This window comes from Strix aluco, chromosome 5 (assembly GCF_031877795.1).
Source record: "Strix aluco isolate bStrAlu1 chromosome 5, bStrAlu1.hap1, whole genome shotgun sequence".
Classification (NCBI taxonomy): Eukaryota; Metazoa; Chordata; class Aves; order Strigiformes; family Strigidae; genus Strix; species Strix aluco.
In genome coordinates, this window is record NC_133935.1 from 50,096,045 (window position 1) to 50,109,850 (window position 13,806).

The 13,806-nt window shown below is 39.8% G+C and overlaps 2 protein-coding genes across 2 annotated transcripts; both read left to right on the top strand.

Annotated features, from left to right (window-relative positions):
* Nucleotides 1-1,000: 1,000 nt before the first annotated feature.
* On the top strand, nucleotides 1,001-8,686 carry TMBIM4 (transmembrane BAX inhibitor motif containing 4). The gene is made up of 7 exons (XM_074827297.1): nucleotides 1,001-1,372; nucleotides 3,076-3,184; nucleotides 3,992-4,097; nucleotides 5,581-5,614; nucleotides 6,605-6,722; nucleotides 7,218-7,263; nucleotides 7,839-8,686. The coding sequence occupies exons 1-7, from the start codon at nucleotides 1,276-1,278 to the stop codon at nucleotides 8,043-8,045; spliced, it is 717 nt and encodes a 238-aa protein (XP_074683398.1). The 5' UTR covers nucleotides 1,001-1,275; the 3' UTR covers nucleotides 8,046-8,686.
* Nucleotides 8,687-9,346: 660 nt separating this feature from the next.
* Nucleotides 9,347-13,576, top strand: LLPH (LLP homolog, long-term synaptic facilitation factor). Its single transcript, XM_074827298.1, has 3 exons — nucleotides 9,347-9,417; nucleotides 9,539-9,722; nucleotides 12,686-13,576. Exons 2-3 carry the CDS (start codon nucleotides 9,542-9,544, stop codon nucleotides 12,847-12,849), a joined length of 345 nt encoding a protein of 114 aa, XP_074683399.1. The 5' UTR covers nucleotides 9,347-9,417; nucleotides 9,539-9,541; the 3' UTR covers nucleotides 12,850-13,576.
* Nucleotides 13,577-13,806: the final 230 nt, after the last annotated feature.

Sequence of the window (13,806 nt, forward strand, 5' to 3'; positions counted from 1 at the left end):
AACTTTGCTCAAAATTATTTCATCACAGAATCATTAAATTTATTTACTTCTCCCTTGAGAATCTGAATACAGTAGAGGCCACTATTTTCCAAGTTTTAAAACCATTTTTAGTCTAATCTATTACATATATTTCTAAAGTGTCTATCACTTCACTTTCTTGGCATGCGTTAGATAATATTCACAAGTTAAAGAGCGCCCCATCCCACATCCCAAAATCTTAGCTTTTGTGGATTCCTAAATGTAAGCTAGCACCTTAGGTAACTTGGGGGGGGGGGGGGGTGGGGTGGGAATTCCACAAGTACAAAGTCTGACTGTACAAAGTGCTACATGACATGTGAGAAATGTTAAACATCTTTGTGTTATATTGAATTAAACTGTTTACCTTTAAGGTTAGGACACAAAACTAGGAGAAAGCCTTAATAAAATTCTAGTTTGCATTAAAGATTTATAGAAGTGAAACTCGTCTCTACTGGGATATACACTGACAGACAGCATTAATACCCAAAGCCTCTTTTATCAGTTGTTGCTGAACACAGCTACATGTTTGTAGGTGCAGACAGCCCCAGCCTGCTGGAGAATTCTTTCCGCATAACAGCTAGAGGTGAATCAAAGGTGAAAACCAGTAAAAGGGCTAATTTTTCAGTCACTGGAACTCCCTTTCCAGTCCTTTCAGACCTAAAATAGACACAGGAAATGGTGTTTAAGATAAAACACAAACACAAAGCTTCCTCAAGCCATTGTGCATCACACGCAGGGCAGGCCTGGGCGGGTAAATGTCAGCACACTGAAGAGATCTTCATAAGAAACCCAATCCCACTACACCCCTGCAAATCCCGCATGGACAAGCTAAAGGACGCGGGTGTCTCTTCCCTCGCAAGGTCACTTCCCGCTCAGGCACACCGCGTCGAGTCGCCACCCCCGGTACCCGTCAGGCCGCAGCCGTTGGCACCGCCACCCGCGGCGGCCGCCACCGCTCTCCTCAGCCCTGCCTCGCTCCCGCTGCGGCCTCTGCCCGCCCTGCAGGGACAGCGAGGGGGGAGGACAGCGCGGCGGGGCCGGCGGGCCCGGCAGCGCACGGCACGGCCTGTTCCAGCCCGGTGCTCCTGAGAGCCCCCGCCGCCCACCGCAGCACCCCGGGAAGGCGGGCAGCTGCGATCGACGAGCTCGGCCGCTCGACAGAGGGCCCTGCTCGGCGGTGCGGAGTGCGACTGTCTCTCCCGGAAGCGGGGCCGTTGTCGCCGTTGCTGGGGGGGGGGGGAGGAGGCGGAGGCGGCGATGGCGGCGGCGGAGCAGCTCTACCCGCGGAGCTCCATCGAAGATGACTTCAACTATGGCAGCAACGTGGCCTCGGCCAGCGTCCACATCCGCATGGGTAGGGACTGGGGATGAGTAAAACTGCCACACACACCCCTTCCCCCGAGTCCTCCTCCACCTCAGGCCCCCCCAGCCCTTGCGGAGAGGCCCCAGCTGCCTCCCCTTGCTGAACGGTCAAAAGGGGTGTCGTACCCCACTGCTCCCAACAAGCTCCTCTCTGTTAACTCCAGCGACTGGGGCGTTTAGCTGAATTCAGCTTCTGCGCAATATTTCAACCTTCTGGGTAAAGTGGGGAGCCAGGGCATTATTTAGTCCAGGTTAAGCATCAAGGGTAAGGGAAAGATCAGTGGCTGGCAAAAGATTTTAGTGTATAGTGGTAGGTCTTTTTATCAGAGGGATGAAACCCATATAGATTCAGACTTGATTTTCCCTGGAGTGATGCATTTTGGAGCCCAAACATGATACGTGAGATGCATAAATGCTGTAATTGGTGCCCATAATTATGGTAGTTTAACCAGGAGACAGAGGTTTGTATTTCTTCTGTGAGGTGCTAAAATGTTTTCTCTCCCACTGAAGCGTTTGTGTGCTATAAGGTCGTATTAGCGGCCATGAAATAGTGCTTTGCTGTTAATATGCAGGTCTCAAATGCGTTGAATACTCTTGTAGAAGGTGTCTCATCAGTAATCCTTGCTGAAATAGTGTTATTGGATTCATCTTGGAATAAAAACAGCTGTGTGCTATGCATTTTTTATTAGATATTTCTGATAAGCAGGAGATCTCTTCCCATCAAAATACAGTTTTATCTTGTTTGGAAAATAAAGGATGCCATAGGAAATATGAGAGAGGTATTCCATTAGCAAGATTGCTGATGCATTTAATAATGTGGGGAGAAGGCTGTGCTAGCTAGCAGACTACTTCTAGGTTTGTTAAGTTTATGACAACAAAGTAGGCCTCAGTCCCTCATGGTTTACAAGTATATTTAACTTCACCTGCTGCAAGCAGGTGGTTCAGCTTCTCGTAGTATGTGCTCTTAAACTTGTTTAGGCTGTGCTATTAAAGATTGAATTGATTCTTCCTGTAAGCTTATTCTTCCTTTCAGAGCATTTTGCTTAATGGACTTGGTCTCTTTCCACTAAGAACAGAGAATATCTGTATGATATATCTGTATGTCTTGAACCACTCTCCACTCTTTGTAATTCTAGACTTATGAAGCCTGTTAGCTTAATTCTGGAATTTTTTTTCATAGCAGTCTGTAGATACCCATTCAGTACAATGCAAGTTACAAATGATGATAAACAATATTTAACATGACAGAAGGTCAATCAAATAAGTGTTACTGTAAAAGTTTTTCCTTTTTAAGCTTTTGTAGCTGTTTGTCTTCCACAGAACTTCCAAGTTAATCTTTCTTCATTTAGGTCCATTAGATATCAGTAACATGATGGAGAAGGTATACTGTTTGTAATTTCTTGGTGAGATTAGGTGTATGTTGTTTTTAAAATAGTCTAAAATAAACTAATTACAAATGTTTTTTTGTATTTCTTTTGTCATTGTTGTTGTTTAAATAATGAAGTCCAGGAATAAATATAATTTTGCTGAAATACTGTTTCAATTTCTTAAGGAAAAATGGCTTCTTACCACTTTGCTGTGTGCTTTTTCACTGAATAGCTTCTAATGGTCCTTATCAAATAGAAAACTTGTATCTGATTTACTGTTGAACAGTATAACTCAAAAGTGATTTCATTTTTATTTTCCTTATTCTAGCTTTTCTACGGAAAGTCTACAGCATTCTTTCCATTCAAGTTCTTTTGACCACAGTCACGTCTGCAATTTTTCTGTACTCTAGTGGAGTGCAGGCATTTGTTCATGAAAGGTAAATAGTAAAATGAAATTGAGCTGTTTATTGTATGTTAAGTATAGTTTATGTAGTTTGCTGCTCTGGAACACTTCAGTATTCCTAATCATTTTTATACCCTGTGTTTTGATTCTGTAATTCTGTAAGAAATCTTGTAACCTGATTAGGAAATAACTTCTCTGACATTTTTCTCCTTGGTTTGTTATTAAAATTTGTTTTTTACTATTATCATTAGAGTTTATCTTAATCAATACTTTATTAATAGTGCTTGTTTTAATATTTATGCTATGAAAAGCTATACAATAGCTGCAGAACATCTCAATTATTGATGTTTCTTGTTTTGGTCAAGTATCTACTTTTAAAATCTATTTGAAATGCTGTTGTTTATAGGTACCAGTTCCAAAAAGCTGAATCATTTGGTGCAGTTAGTGCCTGTGTTTGTTGCATTCAGGTGCTTATAAAAAACGGGTCCCTGAACATGGAGTTCTTAATAGGCAAAATATTACATGTACTTTAATACTGTGAGTTTAGTACAGATGGATTTTCCTCTTCATACGGGTTCATCTCCAGGTGATGGATTCCTGGGCAATCTTTAGCTTCAGTATGAAAAAATCATCTTTACTTGTGACTGTGCTATTTTTAACTGATTATCTGTGGTGGTATTGTTTAGACCAGTTTTATTGTAAAACTTGCCTAACATTTACTTGGATATACAGAGCAGTATCTTTATTTAGGTGATCACTTAAAAAGTTGGTTTTATATAAACTGATTTTTAGTCTTCCAGATATTTTCATTTTGATGACATTTTTGTATGGAACTTTACAGGCCTGCCTTGCTTTTGATATCTGGGTTTGTATCTTTGGCTATAATTGTGGCACTGACCCTCTACAGACACCAGCATCCTGTTAATTTATACCTGCTTTTTGGATTTGTAAGTATTTATATAAAAATTCAATTTTAATAGTCCCTAGAATATCTTTCATTGTGATGAACTCCTTGAAGCAAACTAGTGGTGGTAATTTGTTTTTCTTGTATTCTTTGAAGGATACCTTATATGTTTATGAAGGCCTGAGTTATCTTTTGGAGATTCTGTCTGCAGGTTGTTCCTAGATAGCCTCTATGTCAGGCTTCTTCCAGCATCTTTTTAGGAAGAGTGTTAGAACTTGGAATCAGATTGAGCAAACTTTTTTTTTCCTGTGTATGTATATAAATGTATCTGTTTGCTCTCATTGTTGATGTCAGTGATTTTGCTATGAAACTGCTCAGTAGGAAAGGAGGAGGCATGTTTAATGGATGACCTCCAGAAGACATCCGAAAGCAACAAGCCATATGTGTTTATTTCTTTAATTGTGGTCTTTTTGATGCTAAATTCTGAGCATGTTTCAAGCACTGGCAGGTCAATTAGAGCTGTCCTCAAATTTCAGTTTCCTGCCTGTTGCTGCAAATTTGTAGATATGGGCTAACTGTTACTCTTAGATATTTTGGATTATGTAGCAAATCAGTATTCTGGAAAGAAGTCACAGTAGCACAATTAGAATTTGATGCTTTACGAGTTGCCTAAATTGTATTTGTGATACAACAGGAAGACAGCTTTGCTGTGTAAGTAAATAGACTTTTTAAATGGTAACACAGTTATGTGCTTCCTGACTTCTGAAGTCTTGCAGGAGAGTAAAATGTTTAAAAACTTTCAACAAGTGCAGCTGTAACAAGGAGTGATGTAATAGTTTGGCTAAATGCGGTGTGGGAGTTTGTGGTATGACAGTTTATTACATTGTGTAGGAATAGAAGGATTCAATCTGTGTGTGATAAATTGATTTAAACAGAGTCTGGGTTAAATGTTTTGTATTTCTGACCTCTTGGTTCGTGACATAGAGACTTTTCTCATATTTTGTTGTAATGAAACTTAATTTGAAATTATCTTTTGGAAAAACTCAGAGCCCATACTAGCCTTCAGCCCAGACATTAATAAAATGTTTGATTTTAAGTTAGCTGTTTTAAAACAAGGACAAGTGGGAAAAGGAAGTTGATGCAGACACTTAGCTGTCTAACAAGGTATTAAGAGTGTATTAATTTTATAGTCTTTGTTTGTAAAGAAGTGTGATAAGAATGCTGTGTGCTTTGAGTAGAAAACCTAAATGGCATTTTTCTATAGCGGCTGTGTCTCATTAATTTTCAGTTTATATTGTATTCTTTTTATGTAACACGACAACTTCCAGCACAGTAAAACAGTATGATTGCTATTTTCTTGTTGAAAACTAAACATGTTTCCATATACAAAGATTTAACAAGAGAGCTAATGTAACGCATGCTGGGATTACGTAGCAGAATGGGACTCATTGCATGTGAAGTCTCCGTGTACACGTTTTGTGGGTGGTTTTTTTATCTTTATAATTTTTTCTTTTTACTTTTTGTAGACCTTACTGGAAGCACTGACAGTTGCTATTACAGGTAAATGGTAACCATCCTATTGTCTGATTCTATAAAGAAACTGGAAAAGGAATCTAATATGTTGTATTAATTGCCGTCTTAGATTCCTAGATGTGACTAAAATGATAGTAAATCCTGTTTGAAAATTTTAATGACAGTGGTAGGAGTTTAGCAAAACACAGGGAATCAAGGGAGAAAAATGGATTCTGATTCAAACTGCAACTGTACAAACCAGAAGTGAGTTGTGCCATCTGTTCTTTCGGTGCAGCTAGCAATGTTCGTTCCTATAAGGTAGCTCTCAGCAGAGCTGATCTGCAAGTGAAATATCCTTATCTTCCCCCTCAGTTTCCTCCAAGAGAATTTGAGTTTGGAGAGTTCTGTACTTCGTTGTCAGTGTTGAGATGGGGCGGTGTGCGGACAAGTCATGGCATCACCTCACACTATAGCTTCCAGTATAAGATGAAACCTCTTCATTGTGGCTTATGATCTGCAAAAAAAACCCACCCTTGTTTGGGGAAAGGAAAGATTAAGGAGGAAGGAGGGAAGAAAAAGGTTCCACTTATTTCTCTTATCTTTCCCCTCCTATCCCCTAATCAGAACTTTATGAGGCTTTACAGAGGACTGACTGTTTTTTCCCTTGTTTCAGTATCATGAAAAATTCAGGTAGCTTTTTCCTTAAGATCTCACGTATCTGTGCTTGAAATACTTCTTATTTTCTTCCTTTTATTTTGTTTGTTATTGTGAGTAGGGAAGATCTGTTATTTCCATTTAAGAAGCTACAGCTATAAGATAACTGTCAAACTTAGCTAGTGCAAGGGTCAGTAAGTCCTGTGATCATGATTTTGAAGTACAAAGACAAGTTCAGACATAATTTACTTTTTTTGTTCAGAGTTAAGATTTTTTTTTTTTTCCCGTCTGTGAAATTTTAAACTTCTGCTTCCTCAAAAGAAAACTTAGCAAATACATAGTGTAGTGTACTTTAAAATGACAGTTCACTTTTTCTGTTTACAGTGACTTTGTATGATGTGTGCATCGTCTTGCAAGCCTTTATTCTTACTAGTGCTGTATTTCTTGGACTGACTGCATATACCTTGCAGTCAAAGAGAGACTTCAGCAAATTTGGAGCAGGGTATGTTGTTATATTATTGATGATTTTTTTTAATAAATTTTTTTTTGTTAAGATATTTTTTCTTCTTTTGAAGCAAACTTTGCAGATATAATAAAGAATGCAGGTCAATAGAACCTGCTTCAAGGGAATGGTGAGGCTGTTATTTCTCTTAAATTATTTATGCAGTTCTACTTTCTTGGTAAGAAGTTCTTTTCTGTGATTCTTATGATTCTTAAAACCATAGTATTACACTAGAAAACTAGTTTACCTGGATTTTTCACTGAGACAGAAAGCAGCTGCTTCAAATATGTCATAACTTTACCATTTAAAAAATAACTTTTGACAGCTTTATAAAACCGAGTTTTACTGCTGATGAATGAACAGTTGGCATATAAGAATTATGGATGTTTACTTACTGAATATATTGTGAAGAGGTTTCATGAGAAGGGAAGAGATTTTAAGTAAAATTTAAAAGAAAATACATTGTTGCTCACAGTTTAATTTTATTTTTTTCAGCCTCTTTGCTTGTTTGTGGATTTTAATCTTCTCAGGTTTCTTGAGGGTAAGATACCTTGTGTTCAAGGTTAAAAATTATTCTTTAACATAAATCTTTTACTAACTTCTAGTATAACAAAGTGGTTTTGCACTGTCCAATATAGCTTAATGAAAGAAAATTCGAACCAGATGTTGTAGATCATGCTGGTGATCTTTTAACCTTTCATTTCCATTTCAGATTTTTGTTGGATACTGTTCTTGCTAATGTAAAAGTGGTATTTGTATTGATTGACAAAATTTGTCAGTCAAGATCCACTACTTCACTGAGAGAATGGGAGGGAGATTTGGATTTTATTTGTATTTTGGTTTTCTAATTTTTCTGCTCTTGTTAATATACTGGAGACCAGGGCTTGCTCCCTCTTAAGTTGAGGCAGTTTTACTCAGTTAAAGAGATTGTGTGACTGGGGACTATATGAAATAAGAACATTGGAGATGTCATCGTAATACTGTATTTATGTGTATATAATAGTAAAAAGACAGTGTGTATCCTTGTTTTAACTGTGGCATATCATTATACAGGAATTTTAATATTAAAAAGAAAATTAAATTTACCATTTTTTTTTATGTTTCATTTGCCTCCAGCTGTTTTTCTACAATGAGACAATAGAGTTGGTGTTTGCTGCTGCAGGAGCTCTTCTGTTCTGTGGATTTATTATTTATGACACTCATTTGCTGATGCACAAATTATCCCCTGAAGAGTACATACTGGCTGCAATCAATCTCTACTTGGACATCATCAATCTGTTCTTACACCTGCTGCGTTTACTGGAGGCATTTAATAAAAAATAGTCAAAGGCGGTGTGTTTGACTACAGCAAATATAATAAAGTTAAGCGTTTGGATGATCTGCATACTGTGTAGTTCTGTCTTCTAGAGACTGAATCTTTATTACTTTTTCATTCCATGAATATTGATCCCTCCTTAGGAAAAAAAGGCTTTTTTATGTAGCTAAACTTCTTCTCTAGAATATATATTTTATGTAGTAAACATGCTGCTGTCCTGTCAGTCACTTTTTTAATCACTTAATTTGCACTTGACGTAATTCACGATTAAAACATTTGCCAACTTCTGATTGCTCCAGAGTAAGCCCCTCTCTGCTATTCTGTAGCTGCTGGAAATGTTTCCTTTGGGATTGAGTGTGTGTACCGCATAAGGGTAGCCTGAGTTTATCATCATGTGATGTTTTACTAAGCTAAATTTTTTTCTAGTTTTTGTTTGGTAAAATGGAATGCTGTTTCTAACAGAGGTACTCTGTTCTTGTTAAGGGCTGTCAGATTATTGTGTAAGCTTGGGAGGGTGTTAAAACAAATAAAGGGAATGTTCTTCTTTTAAGCATTATTTATTGCCTATCTTTCAATTGGAGATGGATTCTGGCATTTTATCAACTTGTGTATATTAAGGTTAATTGTCAATAAAAATTGGAAAACCTTTGGTCTGTTCTTGCAGCTGAGACGAGAATTTGAGGGCGCTGAGAATGAACACTGCCAACCCTGGCTGACGGGGGAGTGGCGCCGCGACAGTGGCTGCTTTCCAGGCTGTTGAAATGCTGGCAGGGTGGGCGGGGTAAAAACAGTTTTGGAAGGCTTTCCTACTTCATATTCAGTGTTGAAGTATTGCTACCCCTCGCCGGTCATGTCAGTGCGAGGTTAGCAAAGAGGCAGGGCAGTGCTTGGGGAACGTCCCGCCGCAAGCAGCGACACTGTCAGCTCTCCGTGCTGGGACTTGACTGAGGCTGTTGAAACCCAACTGCGAATTGTTTTGAGCAGCTGTGATGATTTCGCTCTTCCGTCTTAGGGTTTCATTAAGAAATGTGTGGCAGTAGCTACGAATAAAACTTCACTTGTTTTCCTAGTATGAAACGTGTTTATTTTTTCATCCATCCCCGCCGCCCTCTCCACGCAGCGGTGGCTGGCCACCGTTTCACGCCAGCGGCACAAGCAGGCAGCTGGAGGGCGCCGGAGCTCGCCTTCCTTCCGCCGGTGGCGGCCGGGAGCCGGAGCGGCGGCGCGCGCGGTCGGAGAGTTACGGTAGAACCGGCCGCCCGGCGGGGAGCGGGGAGCTCGCGGGGGGGCGGGGCCTGGCGGGTCGGCCCGCCCCGCGCATGCGCGGGCAGCCAGAGCCGCCCGGTGCGCGGAGGACGGCGGGGCTCGCGCGCGGCTGGGGTGAGTGGGGGGAGGGGCGCCCCCGGGTCCGCGCGCTGCCCGGCCGAGTTAATGGCGTCTTAACGGCTCCTCTGCCCTGCGCTTGCTTCGCCCTCACTGTTTCCCTCTTCCCTCCCCCTAGGAGATGGCGAAGAGCCTGAGGAGCAAATGGAGGAGGAAGATGCGGGCGGAGAAGAGGAAAAAGAACGCGCCCAAGGAGCTGGAGAGGCTGAAAAAGATCCTCGGAACCAACGCGGATGTCGTCATGGAGGAGGTCAAGGAGGTGGCGACCGTGCTGCCCCCCAAGAAGGTCCTCGAGCAGGGGGGTGAGTTGGGCTCTCGCTGGGCGGCGCTGGAGCTACGGGGAAGGCCCGCCTGGCGAACCAGACCGGGCCTCGCGGGAGGCCGAGGTGCCGCGCCGGCTGTCGCGGGCCCTGGGTTGCCCAAGACCTGCCGGCTGGTCGCCCGGCTGCCTTCTCCTATCCCTCGTCACGCTTCTAGCGTGTTTTTCACTCTACCAGTTTCTTCTGTTGTAGTCACCCACGTGCAGGGACGACTTGGAGTATTGCTCTGGCTTTCACTGTCGTGATCAGATCTAGGATTATTCCAGGTCAAGAATAGTGAGTTGGAAAACCAAATCTTTTATCTTTTAAAGCCAAAAGACGTTATTAAATCAATGAATCTGGTCATCTCACAGCATTAACCATCTGTATTGCATCTGTTCACTTGTGGAACAAGCTTATTAAGTTCTGATTTAAAGTATGTAGTATCTCATAAATTGACGTCTCTTTGTGAAGACAGGTGAGTGAGGATTCACAGCATGATATTGGCAGTTGAACTGGAGATAGGATATATTTTCCCTTCTAGTGTGAGGGGGACACTAAATATATAATAAAAGTTGGGCCTAAATCTAAAGTAATTTTTTTAGAGATTTTGTCAATAATAGAGTGATTATTTTTTTCCCCTCTTTAACTGTACTGTCTCAAGGTAGGGGTAGTAAGGACCCTGGTTTTGTATGCTAATTAATGCCACATTGCACATGGTGTGGGAGTGGGTGGCATTAGGTGAGTACAGATAACGCCATCTTCCTCTCTGTTGCTTGAATAGGATGTAATCTGTAAAGGAAATAACCCAGAAAGTGGTAACAAAGGTTTTAAATAGCTACATATTGGATAGGAGTCAGAAAGACACCTTTTCTCCAAAACTGCAGTCTTAAACTAAATCATCATCCTTTTTTCTTCTCCAATTTATGCCACTTAAGCTGTTACTATATTGCTGATGTAAGCTTTTTATGTGGCATGCAGAAGTCCCTTGAGATGCCACAGTGGGGATATAGAATAATGCTAGTACTCACTGTCAGTCACACAGCCAGTTCTGTCAGTGTTTCAGAAATTAGGAGAGGGAAGTGTTGTGAGGATGAATAGCCAAACCTGTAAACTATATTGAAAATGGAAATAGAATGCTATATAAAAATACTTACCCAATTAAGGGTGGCTTAGAGCATAATTTGTAATTTTGTCTGTGGTTCTGATTTGTCCCATAAACCAGATGTAAAAGTTCTTTATGGGATTGTTAGGATTGAATTTCCAAAATGTTTTAGGGCATTGTCGGCCTACTGATACTGAAGCTGGAGGAAACATCGTCTTCCTAGTTTCTGAAGGAAATGCCTGGCTATCTGTCATTCCTACACCCCCTTCCAACTCTGCTGGCAACTTTTCTACAAGTGGCCAGTTTCACTCAGCCTTTGTAGAGAGAGAGCATCCTCAGAAATACCTAAGTGTGTGTATATATATTTATTTCATGAAACAACTACAAGTTTTGTGAAAATGATAGTGTTGTCTTTGAGAGGACTCTTCAGCACTAACTGTGGACACAAGGGAGTTCACATTGCAAAATGTTACAAGGGACTGGAGTAGCTGAAGGTTTCATCCAGAGTAGCACTTTCCATAGATAGGTGAATAATTTTCCAGCCTAGGAAGGTATACAGGTGCGTTAGGGATATTTTCTTGTGGTACTTTAAGGTATTTTTCACAGCACACTGTGAAATATTTTTTTTTCCAGTTCTTGTTGTTAGAGGGAAAAAAAAAAAAAAGGAAGGTCTGGCTAACCTTTGGTCAAAAATGGTTTTGTAGCTGTTTTTGAAACTTTGTAGGCATGCACATTGTATTTCAAGGTAATCATATCCATTGAGTCTGCTTCAACTACCTACTTGTATAGCTTTTTTTTCTTGGTCCTTTTCTCTTTGTCTTTAACCCCTTTAATGTTTTCTTTAAACCCTTTAAGGTTTTCTTTATGTCCTTTGACCACTTATGTTCAGTAGGTTTCTTCCTTTTAGTGATTCCTACAGCATCCTTGACATTGCAAAATATGATGAAAACGTTGTGCTATGTGAACAACTGGTATTTTTTGTCTAGGAGTATTTTAGTTAATATTGCAGCTGACATTTGTTGTGGATGTGCTTTTTCTGCAGTCAAAATTCATGTAACAGATTAACCTCAGTCATATGATAGGACAGGGATCAGAGAAGAATCTTATGTAGAGTTGGTTTTCTTGAGGTATTGATTTTTGATTTTCCTTGAGGTGTTCCCCTTGTAGCCTTGTTGTCTCAGGCGAGACATGACGTTCATGTGGTGTTAGCTAGCTGGGAATACTGTTCTTGGGAGTGACCGTGTCACAGGCAGTCTTCCTGATCCTAGAGATTAGTCCTCCATTTCTGTCTCTAAATATATTAGACTTGACCTCGTGCTCGCTTTTTGAGGCAATTATAGCATCACTGGCTCATGCTTCGTACTGTCATTGTATTTCAGCTTTTCTCTTTGTTCTTCTCCTTACTTTCTTCATCTTTTTACTTTCTTCATTTTCCAGTCAAATTAATGTAATTTTTTAGAACAGATCTTAAACGTTACATCATAAAAAGTGTTTAATTGTGCATATGTTTCAGTAAGCCCATGGCTTCCTGTATGGTTGCAGCATTTGGTGGAGACCACACACAATGTTTTTAGACACAGTATTGGAACAGATGGCAGACTAAAGAATAAGGTGCTTTGCCGAGACATGGGCCTTTAGGGAAAATTCTGCATATTTACCATCAGCTGTTGAAGTTCCTGGGTTGCAGTTGTATCGGTTTGAAAAGAGCTTTCAGCGTATAAAGCCTTTAGCTCTCTATGTAGAAATACTGTTGTGTGTAGGGATATTTTTGTATCATTTTTGTGAATCTAGTAATAAAATAGCTTCTATGAAGCTGATTCATGTATTTTGCTCACTATATATAAATACCTTCCTTTTTCAGATGACTGCAAAATGGACATAGATAATAAACGAAACAAGAAAACGCTTCTGGACCAGCATGGACAGTACCCAATATGGATGAATTCCAGGCAGAGAAAGAAGCTGAAGGCACAGCGTGTTAAAGGGAAAAAAAAAAAAAAACTAGCCAAAGGCCTAGCCTGGTAAAGTCAGTTTTGTAAGATCATGAATTTTTTACTCGCAAAATAAATATCCTAAATAAGTACATGATATTTTTGTGCTTGGCCATCGAGTATAATTAGTATACTAGTTAGTATACATGTAACACCGAGTGTTACATGAACTTTTGAAGAGACTGTTAGGCCAGCAAATAATGAAAGCAATATCAATTGGGTGTCTGCCAAACTTGGAAAAAAAATAAAAATACAAAAAGCAAGCTGAGTGCCTTTGAATAGACTGTGGTTACCTGTTTTCTTGAGGGGGGAGGGTCTTCATCTTTTGTATTGTGAACGCTGAAAACGCTAAAAGAAATCCTGGAAATAATGAAACTGTAAATGTTTTTTGTACTGTGGTCTTTGTCAGTGTAACTTGTCTTTTACTAAATTTAACCAAAGGATTCTGTAAACTAGCCTATCCTCTAAATTATTCTGCAAAATTACTTTTGTTGCACTGATTTGTGTTGCTTTTAACATATGGTAATTAACGAAAGTGGGCTTTTAACATGTAACTTAAAAGAGATTATACACTGAAATCAACAGCAAGGCTTCATGAAACTTCTGTAAGTAAAAAGACAGTGTCAGTCTGACTAATTCGCAAAGAGAAAGTTGTTGGAACAAAGAAGTATTTCACTGCTGTCTATAACTAAAATATTGTAGGAACTAAATAACTGAAAGTAAAACTGATTCTTTTATTAAAATGAGAGAATGCAAACACACAGATTGGAACTCATTGTTTTATTTAAGATTTTCCAAGTTTTAGTAAAGTAAATGAGAATTTACTTTTCCCTGTGTATTTTCAGTGTCCTTTTATTCCTCTTAAAATGGTACTCATCTAGCATGCTTTACAGTGTGGGCATAGGATAAAATATTGCATGATTGTGTAACAGATGCCATTTATGTGTGATTAGCTACAGTTGGTTGCGTATTACTCGGCAATAACATGTGA

Excerpts from the sequence above, each read along its gene's own strand:
- TMBIM4 (XM_074827297.1), top strand. The coding sequence starts at position 1,276 with ATGGCGGCGGCGGAGCAGCTCTACCCGCGGAGCTCCATCGAAGATGAC. Across the intron at positions 3,185-3,991 it reads CAGGCATTTGTTCATGAAAG|GCCTGCCTTGCTTTTGATAT; the intron begins GTAAATAGTAAA and ends GGAACTTTACAG. Across the intron at positions 4,098-5,580 it reads TATACCTGCTTTTTGGATTT|ACCTTACTGGAAGCACTGAC; the intron begins GTAAGTATTTAT and ends TACTTTTTGTAG.
- LLPH (XM_074827298.1), top strand. The coding sequence starts at position 9,542 with ATGGCGAAGAGCCTGAGGAGCAAATGGAGGAGGAAGATGCGGGCGGAG. Across the intron at positions 9,723-12,685 it reads GAAGGTCCTCGAGCAGGGGG|ATGACTGCAAAATGGACATA; the intron begins GTGAGTTGGGCT and ends TTCCTTTTTCAG.